The sequence below is a fragment of the Petromyzon marinus genome, chromosome 25 (assembly GCF_048934315.1).
Source record: "Petromyzon marinus isolate PM22_M1 ecotype Great Lakes invasive population chromosome 25, UKy_Petmar_22M1.pri1.0, whole genome shotgun sequence".
Classification (NCBI taxonomy): domain Eukaryota; kingdom Metazoa; phylum Chordata; class Hyperoartia; order Petromyzontiformes; family Petromyzontidae; genus Petromyzon; species Petromyzon marinus.
The window spans coordinates 20568050-20582114 of record NC_133691.1 but is presented as its reverse complement, the minus strand read 5'-3'; the positions used below and the strand labels follow the sequence as shown (position 1 = coordinate 20582114).

The 14065-nt window shown below is 46.5% G+C and overlaps 1 protein-coding gene across 1 annotated transcript; it reads left to right on the top strand.

The window, feature by feature from the left end:
* Positions 1-1703: 1703 nt before the first annotated feature.
* On the top strand, positions 1704-13294 carry LOC142929099 (uncharacterized). The gene is made up of 3 exons (XM_076069551.1): positions 1704-1709; positions 3271-3421; positions 10698-13294. The coding sequence occupies exons 1-3, from the start codon at positions 1704-1706 to the stop codon at positions 12170-12172; spliced, it is 1632 nt and encodes a 543-aa protein (XP_075925666.1). The 3' UTR covers positions 12173-13294.
* Positions 13295-14065: the final 771 nt, after the last annotated feature.

The window sequence follows — 14065 nt, the reverse complement described above, 5'->3', positions numbered from 1 at the left end:
TAAGAGAGGCGTATCAGGGCAGAGCAAAGTGCTTATTGTTATCTTGACTTAATAATGACACGTTAATAATGAAACGCTAATCACTCAGCTGTTGCAATGCTAAATTCTATGCTAATTCCTTTGTCAAGGCTCTCTGTTGCTTCTCACACAGCTTAAAGGTCGCGATATGAGCGTGGCTTTTTCGCTCCAGCGCTGTCCTCCAGACAGTCTCGTCCCGTCACCTGATGAAGGCCGCTTGTGTTGTGGCCGAAACGTCGTGAGAATTTTATTGTGTTATTTTATTTTATCAATTTATTATTGTATTCTCATTCTACGTTACTTTACCGAAAGAACCAAAGAATATTAATCCTTGGAATCACGAAAGCTTTAAATCGAAATGAAACGTAACTGAGCCATATGCCTTAGGCAGAACGTTTTTTTTCAAACAGATGCATCACAAACGGAAAATAGAACCAATGTTTAGAAATGCACAAGGAAGCGTAGAGATGATGCACATCCTAAGAATTACACTGATACTGGAAGACGGACACGTCAATTGGACATCATATGCAAATTAAGGACGTAATTTTAGTTTAGAATGGTGGGGTGAGGCAGGACACGCAACTTGAAGTGATGAAGGCCGGTGGTCGAGACTAACGTGGGAATGGGAGCTAAGGAGGGAACACAACCGGCAGTGTCAACTGCGGAGATGGAGAGAATAAATCAACAGTATATGAATTTTGACTTGTGAGAATTTTATTGTTTTATATCTTTATTATTTTATTGTTTCCCTTCTACGTGACTTTACCGAAAGAACCAAGAATATAGTATATGATTTAGATCATTTATTTATTTTGCTAACTTTACAATCAATCGTACATTTTAATTGTACTAGTTTAATGTCCTAAGGTTTAGTTTCTAAATCTCTAGGATAGAACAAGTTATTTTTTCAAAAAGAATGACGTTAATTGGCGTATACATTGAAAGTGCAATTTTAAATTAGCCGTGTCAGTCTTCAAATTCTGTTCTGGTAATTCCCACCTTGTTGGTGTCCCTATTGTCTCCTGCACCCACTAACAACGGAGTTATTGTTGGGGTGGAGAGAAGCACAGCCAGCAGCCAGCCAGGAAACTCGAGACATAGAATATTTTAATAGCAGCGTGACTTACACTGCTACAGCAGCGATGTTGTCATGTAACTATTTACATTCTCTGTGTCGCAAACATTAAACGGCAACTAATTTTTCTGTGGTACGCTTGACCCCACGATTTGAGGACCAATTCCTCAGCGAAGGATTTACTACCAATTGAAGGATGATACAAGTGAAATGTGAAGTGGTAAGATTGATCATAGACAATTGCAAGCCAATCCCAAATTCTGAGTGCGGAGTGACTCGGCAGGGCCGACGGCGTGAGCCTGGCACCTTCGGAGTTGTCACGGACAGGGAGCAATGAGGCCGCGTTACCGGTTGTCTTAGTTTTGGGGAATTCTGTGTCCAGAACTCTGATCCACAGTAACGATGAAACAAACACAATGTAGAAAAAAGAACAGTTGCAACTGTTGCAGGAAATTGAAAGGCATTTTATTACAAAAAAAAACATCATTTACCATTCACACAAACACTATAGTATTATAGTAGTTCGAAAATTAGACTGTGCAAAATAGTCATGTGTAATGATGAAAAATAATTGAAGATAACATTCATCATTATCTTTTTGCAATATATGAACGTGTAATGGCAAATTAAAACGAAGCGATACGATTTCACAATCCTTTACAGCGATACACTTAATCCAATGAAGTTGAATGTGAACGCTGAAACACGTAAATATTACTGAACATAGCGTGGATAGAAGAAACTGATTCATCTAAATATCCATACAATTGAAACATCAATAAAGCAGGCTGCTGGAATGGATGCTCCAGGCGCCACTCTACGCGTGAGTGGTGCCAGTCGACTGAGAGGCCGTGCCAGGAGTCGCTGTCGCTGGCTGCTCAATGACCACCACCCTCTCGGCCGCTGCAGGAAGGGCGCGGCGCTGAGCCTTGAACTTCAGCTTCCCGTCTTCAGTCAAGCAGCAGCTCACGCTCTGCGGGTCCACGTCCCTGGGCAGCTGCGTCTCCCTGTGGAACTTTTGGCAGCTGTGGCTGTAGCTGCCGCTGCTGACTTCTCCGCTCTTCACCTCGCGCCGTCCGGCCACCACCAGCTTGTCTCCAGACACCTTCACGGCCAGGTCCTGTGGGGAGAAGTCCTGCACGTCCAGGGACGCGACAAACCCGCCTCCTTGCTCCTGTGGATCTTCAATCTGGAACCCACATGCTCACGGCCGGCTGCTGCAGCAGTGCGTCTCCGAGGCTGCCCGGAGCCCGCGTGTGGCTGCTGAGCTGATCGACTCCACGGAAGATTCTCTCCATCCTCTCGATCTCGCTCCTCATGTCTCGCTGCAGCTGCTGGAAGAGACTTTCACCGCGGGGGTTCCAGACCGGCCAGCCTGGCCAGACGCTCCTCTCCATCACGTGCATCGCAGAGAAGTAAACACTCAGGGCCATGCTTGTTGATGTGCTTCACAGTGAGGCTCGCTTCAGCTGTGAGCGTTGCTCCCTCCTCTGCCGATGTTCTGCCAGTGCAGCTACAGGAGCTGCTTTTATAGCCCTGGCAGTAGCTACGAGCAGATGCCAGGGGCAGATAGAAGCGTCCAGAATGACGCAGCTGCTCCCAGGGGCTTCCTCCATCCGCACAGAATCTAGAGCGTCACTCGTGTCTCAGATGTGAATAATTAGTATTGTATTACAATTCTATAAACAATACAGTGTTGTAGTGCATCACGTGTTGATGTTCCATTGCACAGCCACGTTCCAAATGCTATAATGACGTAAAAGCCGTGGAAACCTCTGACGTCACGGTGACGTCATGGCCCGGTGACGTCACGGCAGAGGTCAGAGTGGAGTCGGCTCCTGGAGAGGCAACCACCTCGCCCCACGCTGCTCCTCCACTTCGAGTTCTTCAGAGAACTTCGCCACCACCACCATGGCGATCTTCACGGCTGTCCTCACTTTGGTTCTGCTGCTCACGCAGCCGATGGTGGAGCTCCTCGGAGGATCTCGGCGTGGGGGTTCGGACATTAACGGCTCCAACACCACCACCACCACGATCAACTACTCCGGACTCATGAAGAACGTCTCTCCACCAGCAGGGGTCGCCACCTGGGGACCGATGTTCAGTAGCCACAGTGAGGACATTGTGGAAAGCGTGCTCCCTGCCCTCCTGCAGGCTATGGGTGAGCTGAGCAGCAGCTGCCAGGCCATAGTGGACAGCGCGCTCCCTGCTCTGCTCCACGCTGTGGGTCAACTGTACAGCGGCTGCAAGGAGGCCATCAGCTCCACCGTGCTGCTGAACACCCTGCACATCGCCGTGCATCTCTGGCGTTTCATACGTCGCCAAGTGAGTGAGCAACATCCATCATCATCACCACCATCAGCCATGGTCAATCCACTAGTGGGTAGAGACCAACACGACCCGTCGCCACCTCCCACGATGCCGCTGTGCAGTAATCCACCCAGCACCTGCACGTGGAGCGATTTCATTGCTTCATCTCCCCACTGGGCACCCTCTCGGATGACCCCCTCGCAGCCCGTCGGCATCACTCGCCGCCTTCACACCTCCACCGATCCCCCTCAACTCCACTCACGGTGTCTTCAACAGCCTGGTTGGGCACTGGAACAGTATCCCGGACAGTGCCGGATTAAGCTCGTGCGGGTCCTGTAGCTTATATTATAAAGGTGCCCAGAATAAATAAAAAAACACAATTATAAAACACGAAGTTTTTAACTTGCATTGTAAAGTAATTGTAATTTTACTATAGTAATAGAGCAAGTACAGAATCACTGAACCGGGATTTATAGCGTGAGATCATTTAGCACGGGGCCCTTGAAAGTGCGGGGCCCCCAGCTAATGATTATTTTGTTCCGAGGATAATCCGGCACTGATCACGGATTGAGTATGAGGAGCAGTGATGAGATTTAAAGTATTTTTTTACATGTTATTAAAATGTTATGTTTAATAGAAAATATAATGTTGTTTGTCTCTTAGCTGTGATTCTTAAAAACACTGTTGTTACTCAATGGTCTTTCGGTAAAGTCAGGTAGAAAAAATAAAAAAAATAGAATACGGCGTTTCGATTGCAACCCAAGCAGTCGTCATCAGGTGAAACTAAATTTGAGAGAGAGAGACCAAACACAGACAGGGAGACACAAAGATCCCCCGTATAGCCTGAACAGACTGTAGGGGCAAGTGCTGTTAGCGAGCACCTGTGAAGGCCGGAACAGTACACGAGGGGGTGGGTGGCCAGCACCACGCCCGACCGCCTTTGTCTCCCTAGTGGCGATGTTTACACACCGCACCAGGTACTCATTTGAGGCTGAGTCGACCTAGGGGAGGCCCGGGACCGGTTCAGATAATCGTCACTGGTGTTGGCCGTGAGCGGGAATCGAACCCGGGTCGCCAGGTTCATAGCGCAGCTTAGCGCTAACAGCTGCACCACCGCTCCCCACAACAGGGAGACACACAAGCAGAGAAGGACGGTGATCAACCAGGCAAAGTATTATTTGTTGTGTTGGCCGACTCAATGAGTTGCATTACATTTCTAAGTTTGCTGAGTTTGATCTTCTTTCTATCAGCTTGTACCCTCTGTAAATTTTACCCCCACTATCTCGCCCGTTACGGCAGCCCCTCCGCTCCCACTCCCCCTCGGAGTAGCCGAGGGATTAGCCGGGGTATGCTTGCTCTGCGATCTTACATTTACTTGCAAATCCCACCACAAAAGTATATAGTGTAACCTTTGGTTGCAGTAGCTCTCTCGCTACATTTCTTCCTGTCTCAGCAGTCCGCCTGCTGTATTATTTCACCTGAAGACGATTGCTTGTGTTGTGACCACGTGTATACTGTTTACTACAGTACTATGGTGTTGTGACCACGTGCATACTGTTTACTATAGTACTATAGTGTTGTGACCACGTGTATACTGTTTACTATAGTACTATAGTGTTTTGACCACGTGTATACTGTTTACTATAGTACTATAGTGTTGGGACCACGTGTATACTGTCTACTACAGTACTATAGTGTTGTGACCACGTGTATACTGTTTACTATAGTACTATAGTGTTGGGACCACGTGTATACTGTTTACTATAGTACTATAGTGTTGTGACCACGTCTATACTGTTTACTACAGTACTATAGTGTTGTGACCACGTGCATACTGTTTACTATAGTACTGTAGTGTTGTGACCACGTGTATACTGTTTACTATAGTACTATAGTGTTGGGACCACGTGTATACTGTTTACTACAGTACTATAGTGTTGTGACCACGTGTATACTGTTTACTATAGTACTATAGTGTTGGGACCACGTGTATACTGTATACTACAGTACTATAGTGTTGTGACCATGTGTATACTGTTTACTATAGTACTATAGTGTTGCGACCACGTGTATACTGTTTACTACAGTACTATAGTGTTGTGACCACGTGTATACTGTTTACTATAGTACTATAGTGTTGTGACCACGTGTATACTGTTTACTACAGTACTATAGTGTTGTGACCACGTGTATACTGTTTACTATAGTACTGTAGTGTTGTGACCACGTGTATACTGTTTACTATTGTACTATAGTGTTGGGACCACGTGTATACTGTTTACTACAGTACTATAGTGTTGTGACCACGTGTATACTGTTTACTATAGTACTATAGTGTTGGGACCACGTGTATACTGTTTACTATAGTACTATAGTGTTGTGGCCACGTGTATACTGTTTACTATAGTACTATAGTGTTGTGACCACGTGTATACTATTTACTATAGTACTATAGTGTTGTGACCACGTGTATAGTGTTTACTATAGTACTATAGTGTTGTGACCACGTGTATACTGTTTACTACAGTACTGTAGTGGTGTGACCACGTGTGTACTGTTTACTATAGTACTATAGTGTTGTGACCACGTGTACACTGTTTACTACAGTACTATAGTGTTGTGACCACGTGTGTAATGTTTACTACAGTACTATAGTGTTGTGACCACGTGTGTAATGTTTACTACAGTACTATAGTGTTGTGACCATGTGTATACTGTTTACTACAGTACTATAGTGTTGTGACCACGTGTATACTGTTTACTATAGTACTATATTGTGACCACGTGTATACTGTTTACTACAGTACTATAGTGTTGTGACCACGTGTATACTGTTTACTACAGTACTATAGTGTTGTGACCACGTCTATACTGTTTACTACAGTACTATAGTGTTGTGACCACGTGTATACTGTTAACTATAGTACTATTGTGTTGTGACCACGTGTATACTGTTTACTACAGTACTATAGTGTTGTGACCACGTGTATACTGTTTACTATAGTACTATAGTGTTGTGACCACATGTATACCGTTTACTACAGTACTATAGTGGTGTGACCACGTGTGTACTGTTTACTATAGTACTATAGTGGTGTGACCACGTGTACACTGTTTACTACAGTACTATAGTGTTGTGACCACGTGTGTAATGTTTACTACATTACTATAGTGTTGTGACCACGTGTGTAATGTTTACTACAGTACTATAGTGTTGTGACCACGTGTATACTGTTTACTACAGTACTATAATGTTGTGACCACGTGTATACTGTTTACTATAGTACTATAGTGTGACCACGTGTATACTGTATACTACAGTACTATAGTGTTGCGACCACGTGTATACTGTTTACTACAGTACTATAGTGTTGTGACCACGTCTATACTGTTTACTACAGTACTATAGTGTTGTGACCACGTGTATACTGTTTACTATAGTACTATAGTGTTGTGACCACGTGTATACTGTTTACTACAGTACTATGGTGTTGTGACCACGTGTATACTGTTTTCTATAATACTATAGTGTTGTGACCACGTGTATATTGTTTACTACAGTACTGTAGTGTTGTGACCACGTGTATACTGTTTACTATAGTACTATGGTGTTGTGACCACGTGTATACTGTTTACTATAGCACTATAGTGTTGTGACCACGTGTATACTGTTTACTACAGTACTATAGTGGTGTGACCACGTGCATACTGTTTACTACAGTACTATAGTGTTGTGACCACGTGTATACTGTTTACCACAGTACTATAGTGTTGTGACCACGTGTATACTGTTTACTATAGTACTATAGTATTGGGACCACGTGTATACTGTTTACTACAGTACTATAGTGTTGTGACCACGTGTATACTGTTTACTACAGTACTATAGTGGTGTGACCACGTGCATACTGTTTACTATAGCACTATAGTGTTGTGACCACGTGTATACTGTTTACTACAGTACTATAGTGGTGTGACCACGTGCATACTGTTTACTACAGTACTATAGTGTTGTGACCACGTGTGTACTGTTTACCACAGTACTATAGTGTTGTGACCACGTGTATACTGTTTACTATAGTACTATAGTATTGGGACCACGTGTATACTGTTTACTATAGTACTATAGTGTTGTGACCACGTGTATATTGTTTACTACAGTACTATAGTGTTGTGACCACGTGTATACTGTTTACTATAGTACTATGGTGTTGTGACCACGTGTATACTGTTTACTATAGCACTATAGTGTTGTGACCACGTGTATACTGTTTACTACAGTACTATAGTGGTGTGACCACGTGTATACTGTTTACTATAGTACTATAGTGTTGTGACCACGTGTATACTGTTTACTACAGTACTATAGTGTTGTGACCACGTGTATACTGTTTACTATAGTACTATAGTGTTGTGACCACGTGTATACTGTTTACTATAGTACTATAGTGTTGTGACCACGTGTATACTGTTTACTATAGTACTATAGTGTTGTGACCACATGTATACCGTTTACTACAGTACTATAGTGGTGTGACCACGTGTGTACTGTTTACTATAGTACTATAGTGGTGTGACCACGTGTACACTTTTTACTACAGTACTATAGTGTTGTGACCACGTGTGTAATGTTTACTACATTACTATAGTGTTGTGACCACGTGTGTAATGTTTACTACAGTACTATAGTGTTGTGACCACGTGTATACTGTTTACTACAGTACTATAATGTTGTGACCACGTGTATACTGTTTACTATAGTACTATAGTGTGACCACGTGTATACTGTATACTACAGTACTATAGTGTTGCGACCACGTGTATACTGTTTACTACAGTACTATAGTGTTGTGACCACGTCTATACTGTTTACTACAGTACTATAGTGTTGTGACCACGTGTATACTGTTTACTATAGTACTATAGTGTTGTGACCACGTGTATACTGTTTACTACAGTACTATAGTGTTGTGACCACGTGTATACTGTTTTCTATAATACTATAGTGTTGTGACCACGTGTATATTGTTTACTACAGTACTGTAGTGTTGTGACCACGTGTATACTGTTTACTATAGTACTATGGTGTTGTGACCACGTGTATACTGTTTACTATAGCACTATAGTGTTGTGACCACGTGTATACTGTTTACTACAGTACTATAGTGGTGTGACCACGTGCATACTGTTTACTACAGTACTATAGTGTTGTGACCACGTGTATACTGTTTACCACAGTACTATAGTGTTGTGACCACGTGTATACTGTTTACTATAGTACTATAGTATTGGGACCACGTGTATACTGTTTACTACAGTACTATAGTGTTGTGACCACGTGTATACTGTTTACTACAGTACTATAGTGGTGTGACCACGTGCATACTGTTTACTATAGCACTATAGTGTTGTGACCACGTGTATACTGTTTACTACAGTACTATAGTGGTGTGACCACGTGCATACTGTTTACTACAGTACTATAGTGTTGTGACCACGTGTGTACTGTTTACCACAGTACTATAGTGTTGTGACCACGTGTATACTGTTTACTATAGTACTATAGTATTGGGACCACGTGTATACTGTTTACTACAGTACTATAGTGTTGTGACCACGTGTATACTGTTTACTATAGTACTATAGTGTTGTGACCACGTATATACGGTTTACTATAGTACTATAGTGTTGTGACCACGTGTATACTGTTTACTACAGTACTATAGTGTTGTGACCTAGTGTGTACTGTTTACTATAGTTCTATAGTGTTGTGACCACGTGTGTACTGTTTACTATAGTACTATAGTGTTGTGACCACGTGTATACTGTTTACTACAGTACTATAGTGTTGTGACCACGTGTATACTGTTTACTACAGTACTATAGTGTTGTGACCACGTGTATACTGTTTACTATATTACTATAGTGTGACCACGTGTATACTGTTTACTACAGTACTATAGTGTTGTGACCACGTGTATACTGTTTACTACAGTACTATAGTGTTGTGACCACGTCTATACTGTTTGCTACAGTACTATAGTGTTGTAACCACGTGTATACTGTTTACTACAGTACTATAGTGGTGTGACCACGTGTATACTGTTTACTACAGTACTATAGTGTTGTGACCACGTGTATACTGTTTACTACAGTACTATAGTGTTGTGACCACGTGTGTACTGTTTACCACAGTACTACAGTGTTGTGACCACGTGTATACTGTTTACTATAGTACTGTAGTGTTGTGACCACGTGTATACTGTATTTGCTATCGTACTATAGTGTTGTGACCACGTGTATACTGTTTACTACAGTACTATAGTGTTGTGACCACGTGTGTACTGTTTACTACAGTACTATAGTGTTGTGACCACGTGTATACTGTTTACTATAGTACTATAGTGTTGTGACCACGTGTATATTGTTTACTACAGTACTATAGTGTTGTGACCACGTGTATACTGCGGGATTGTGGGTAATCGTCTCCCATGCTCGGTCTCAGTCGGTGTGCCTCACTCGTATAGTCAACATCCGTGCGAACTTATCTTGTTTACTATAGTACTATAGTGTTGTGACCACGTGTATACTGTTTACTACAGTACTATAGTGTTGTGACTACGTGTTTACTGTTTACTACAGTACTGTAGTGTTGTGAATACGTGTGTGTGTGTAAAGCATTTTTTTATTTTGTGTCCATGTGTAGTGACTGTTCTTTAGTAACTGTACTGCAAGTGAAAGTCGTCCTACACAATAACCATCCTCTATCTCGTCTCCCTCACACCAGCCACGATTAAATGTAATTAATAAATTTGATTACTTTATATTAAATAATAAAAATATAAAAAGGTATTTTGTATTAAAAAATTTTTATATGAATACGGTATTTTTGGTTTGTGGAACGAATCATCTGAGTTTCCATTATTTCTTATGGGGGAAATTCGCTTTGATATACGAGTGCTTTGGATTAAGAGCACGTTTCCAGAAGGAATTATGCTCGCAATCCAAGGTTTCACTTTATTAGTTATTTTTCTATCTACGTGACTTTACCGAAAGAAACCAAAGAGTATGCTGTTGTTAGTTTAAATGTTTGGTAAGTAAGACTTAGTCTGTGCTGCTCTCCAGTTGCCTGGATGAAAAGTGGCCCAAGTTTTTCCCAATCCTGGCCTCCTGGCTCAAAAACGTAAAAAACAAACTTGCAAGTCTGTCCCCAGGGTCACAACGCACTCACAGACACGGAGCAGGGAGATTCAGCTAATGACGCAGTTGATGTTTTTCGTAACTTTTGCAGAGAGCGATGAGAATGAGGATGAGGACCGGAAGGAGGAAGATTTCCCGGGCGCTGCAGAGAAAGAAAGGTGGAGGTCTCGGCCGAGCACCGAGTCCCCGGGCTCATATGGCCGCGGCACGGAGACGAAAGCGGCGGGCGCAGGGGAGGGGAAGCAACCCCGGCACCAAGCAGAGCTGCGCTCCTCACCTGAAGAATCCAGCTCCACTCAGGCCATCGCTCCCACTGGGGCCATCGCCTCCACCTCCACTCGGGCCATTGCCTCCATCTCTACTCGGGCCATCGCCTCCACCGCTGCCATCGCCTCCCCCGCTGCCATCGCCTCCACCTCCACTCAGGCCATCGCCTCCATCTCTACTCAGGCCATCGCCTCCCCCACTGATATCAACTCCACCTCCACTGCTTACATCGCCTCCACCTCCACTCGGGCCATCGCCTCCACCTCCACTCGGGCCATCGCCTCCACCTCCACTCGGGCCATCGCCTCCACCTCCACTCGGGCCATCGCCTCCACCTCCACTCGGGCCATCGCCTCCACCTCTACTCAGGCCATCGCCTCCACCTCTACTCAGGCCATCGCCTCCACCTCCACTCAGGCCATCGTCTCCATCTCTACTCAGGCCATCGCCTCCCCCACTGATATCAACTCCACCTCCACTGCTTCCATCGCCTCCACCTCCACTCGGGCCATCGCCGCCACCTCCACTCGGGCCATCTTCTCCACCTCCACTCGGGCCATCGCCTCCACCTCTACTCAGGCCATCGCCTCCACCTCCACTCGGGCCATCGCCTCCACCTCTACTCAGGCCATCGCCTCCACCTCTACTCAGGCCATCGCCTCCACCTCTACTCAGGCCATCGCCTCTACCTCTACTCAGGCCATCGCCTCCATCTCTACTCAGGCCATCGTCTCCATCTCCACTCAGGCAATCGCCTCCATCTCCACTCGGGCCATCGTCTCCACCTCAACTCAGGCCATCGCCTTCACCTCTACTCAGCCCATCGCCTCTACCTCTACTCAGGCCATCGCCTCCATCTCTACTCAGGCCATCGCCTCCACCTCTACTCAGGCCATCGCCTCCATCTCTACTCAGGCCATCGCCTCCACCTCTGCTCAGGCCATCGCCTCCACCTCTACTTATGCCATCGTCTCCACCTCTACTCATGCCATCGTCTCCACCTCTACTCAGGCCATCGCCTCTACCTCTACTCAGGCCATCGCCTCCATCTCTACTCAGGACATCGCCCCCACTGCTGCCATCGCCTACACCTCCAATCGGGCCATCGGCTCCACTGCTGCCATCGCCTCCATCTCTACTCAGGCCATTGCCTCCACCACTGATATCAACTCTACCCCCACTGCTGACATCGACTCCACCTTTACTCCTGCCATTGCCTCAACCTTCACTTCTGCCATCGCCTCCACTGCCACTATCGCCACCACCGCCACTCGCACCATCACCTCCACCCATGAGTAATCAAGCTAACCCCCAGGATTCGGAGCTCCCTGCTTTCCACCTGCCTCCGCCTCCACCAGAGCCCTGGGCTCCTCCACCCCACCGTGATACCAGACCGGGCCCGGCACACGAGTCTTTTGCTCCCTGTTCTTCACGGCAGCGTTACCGCAAGTCCCGCAACAGCCGCCTTCCTCCCCGCCTCCGCAAACCTCCTCTCGAATCCTCAACTCCACTGCTGCCATCGCCTCCATCTCTACTCAGGCCATTGCCTCCACCACTGATATCAACTCTACCCCCACTGCTGACATCGACTCCACCTTCACTCCTGCCATTGCCTCAACCTCCACTTCTGCCATCGCTTCCACTGCCACTATCGCCACCACCGCCACTCGCACCATCACCTCCACCCATGAGTAATCAAGCTAACCCCCAGGATTGGGAGCTCCCTGCTTTCCACCTGCCTCCACCTCCACCAGAGCCCTGGGTTCCTCCACGCCACCGTGATACCAGACCGGGCCCGGCACACGAGTCTTTTGCTCCCTGTTCTTCACGGCAGCGTTACCGCAAGTCCCGCAACAGCCGCCTTCCTCCCCGCCTCCGCAAACCTCCTCTCGAATCCTCAACTCCATCCGCATTGATTCGTCCCAACCACCCAGACCGAGAGCACCTTCCCCCCCGCCTCGCTCCACCTGCAGGGCAGTGGATCCCCCCCCAGCCCAGGTGCAACGGCCGGGGTCCCGCGTACGGAGTCCCAGGTGCCCCTTCTGCCTGGCACCACTCCCACGAGTCGCGCTTCACGCGGCGTCCCGCCCTCCTCCCCACGCCTCCACCGGATCAGTGGATTCCTCCCCACCTTCGTCCCAGCCGAGCGGCTCCTGCTCCACACTGGGCCACCCGTCCCACTTTTGTTCCGTGCCGCTCCACAGATTTCCACGATAGACATCATCATCCGCCCCTTGTCCAACCCACACCACTGCATCACCATAGCCCGGCGACATTCACGGACTGCTCACACACGTGACTCCTGCTGGTCGGGTGACCGTGATGAACTATATGTGTCGCGTTGATGGCCATGTGATGGACATTGTTTTGAGTGGCAGAGCAGGTGGTTGTCAGGATTAATACATTTGTGTTGTTATTGGACACTGCAGTGTGCGTGTGAGTTGCTGTGCGGTGCAACAGAGCACGTATTTGGTGTCGATCTTCGCGTGTGTGTGATTGTGGGGAGCGGTAGTGTCATGGTTAACGCTACACCGCGCTTCGAAACCCAGGTTTGACCCGAGTTAGCTTTCCGCACACGGCCACAGCCGGTGCAAGCAGTTGCGCAACTCGGTTGCACACAACTGAAGTCACTCTACACGTGGAAGTCTCTGCAACAAATTTGCTTGGCGATTGGTGGCCAGAACCACGAGCGATCCACACAGCACAGGGTGCTGGTCAGTCTGACCAACCACCCATTTCACCTGACTTTCCACAAAATCACCATTAATGTTCCTTTCCGGGGCAGTGACACCAACTCTGCCAAAGTGTTTTAGGAACTAATGCTGTGTATGTTCGGCAGAAACTCTGCACGATTCTGCTGATAAGACACTTAATTTCGAAACCATTTGAGAATGTCGTATTTATAATAAACGTGCACCATTTTTTAGCTGCTTGCCGCCCCTGTACATAGTACCTCTGTATTGATTACAAGTCCTGTGTGCTCACCATTGTACCATGGCATGTGCCTAGGTGGCACTACCAGATGGCTCCCATCCATAGCTGCCAGGCCATCGGCCAGCGCGATAAATATTCGACGCCAACCAACAAATATTTATTCCCACGAGGGGTGACGGGAACCGAACCAGGGATGTCCAGAGCAATCAACTCGTTAATGCGGGAGACCTGAATAGTTCCCGGCGCGTGACACAGTAA

Coding starts and splice junctions, on each gene's coding strand:
- LOC142929099 (XM_076069551.1), top strand. Junction 3,422..10,697: donor GGCGTTTCATACGTCGCCAA/GTGAGTGAGCAA, acceptor TAACTTTTGCAG/AGAGCGATGAGAATGAGGAT.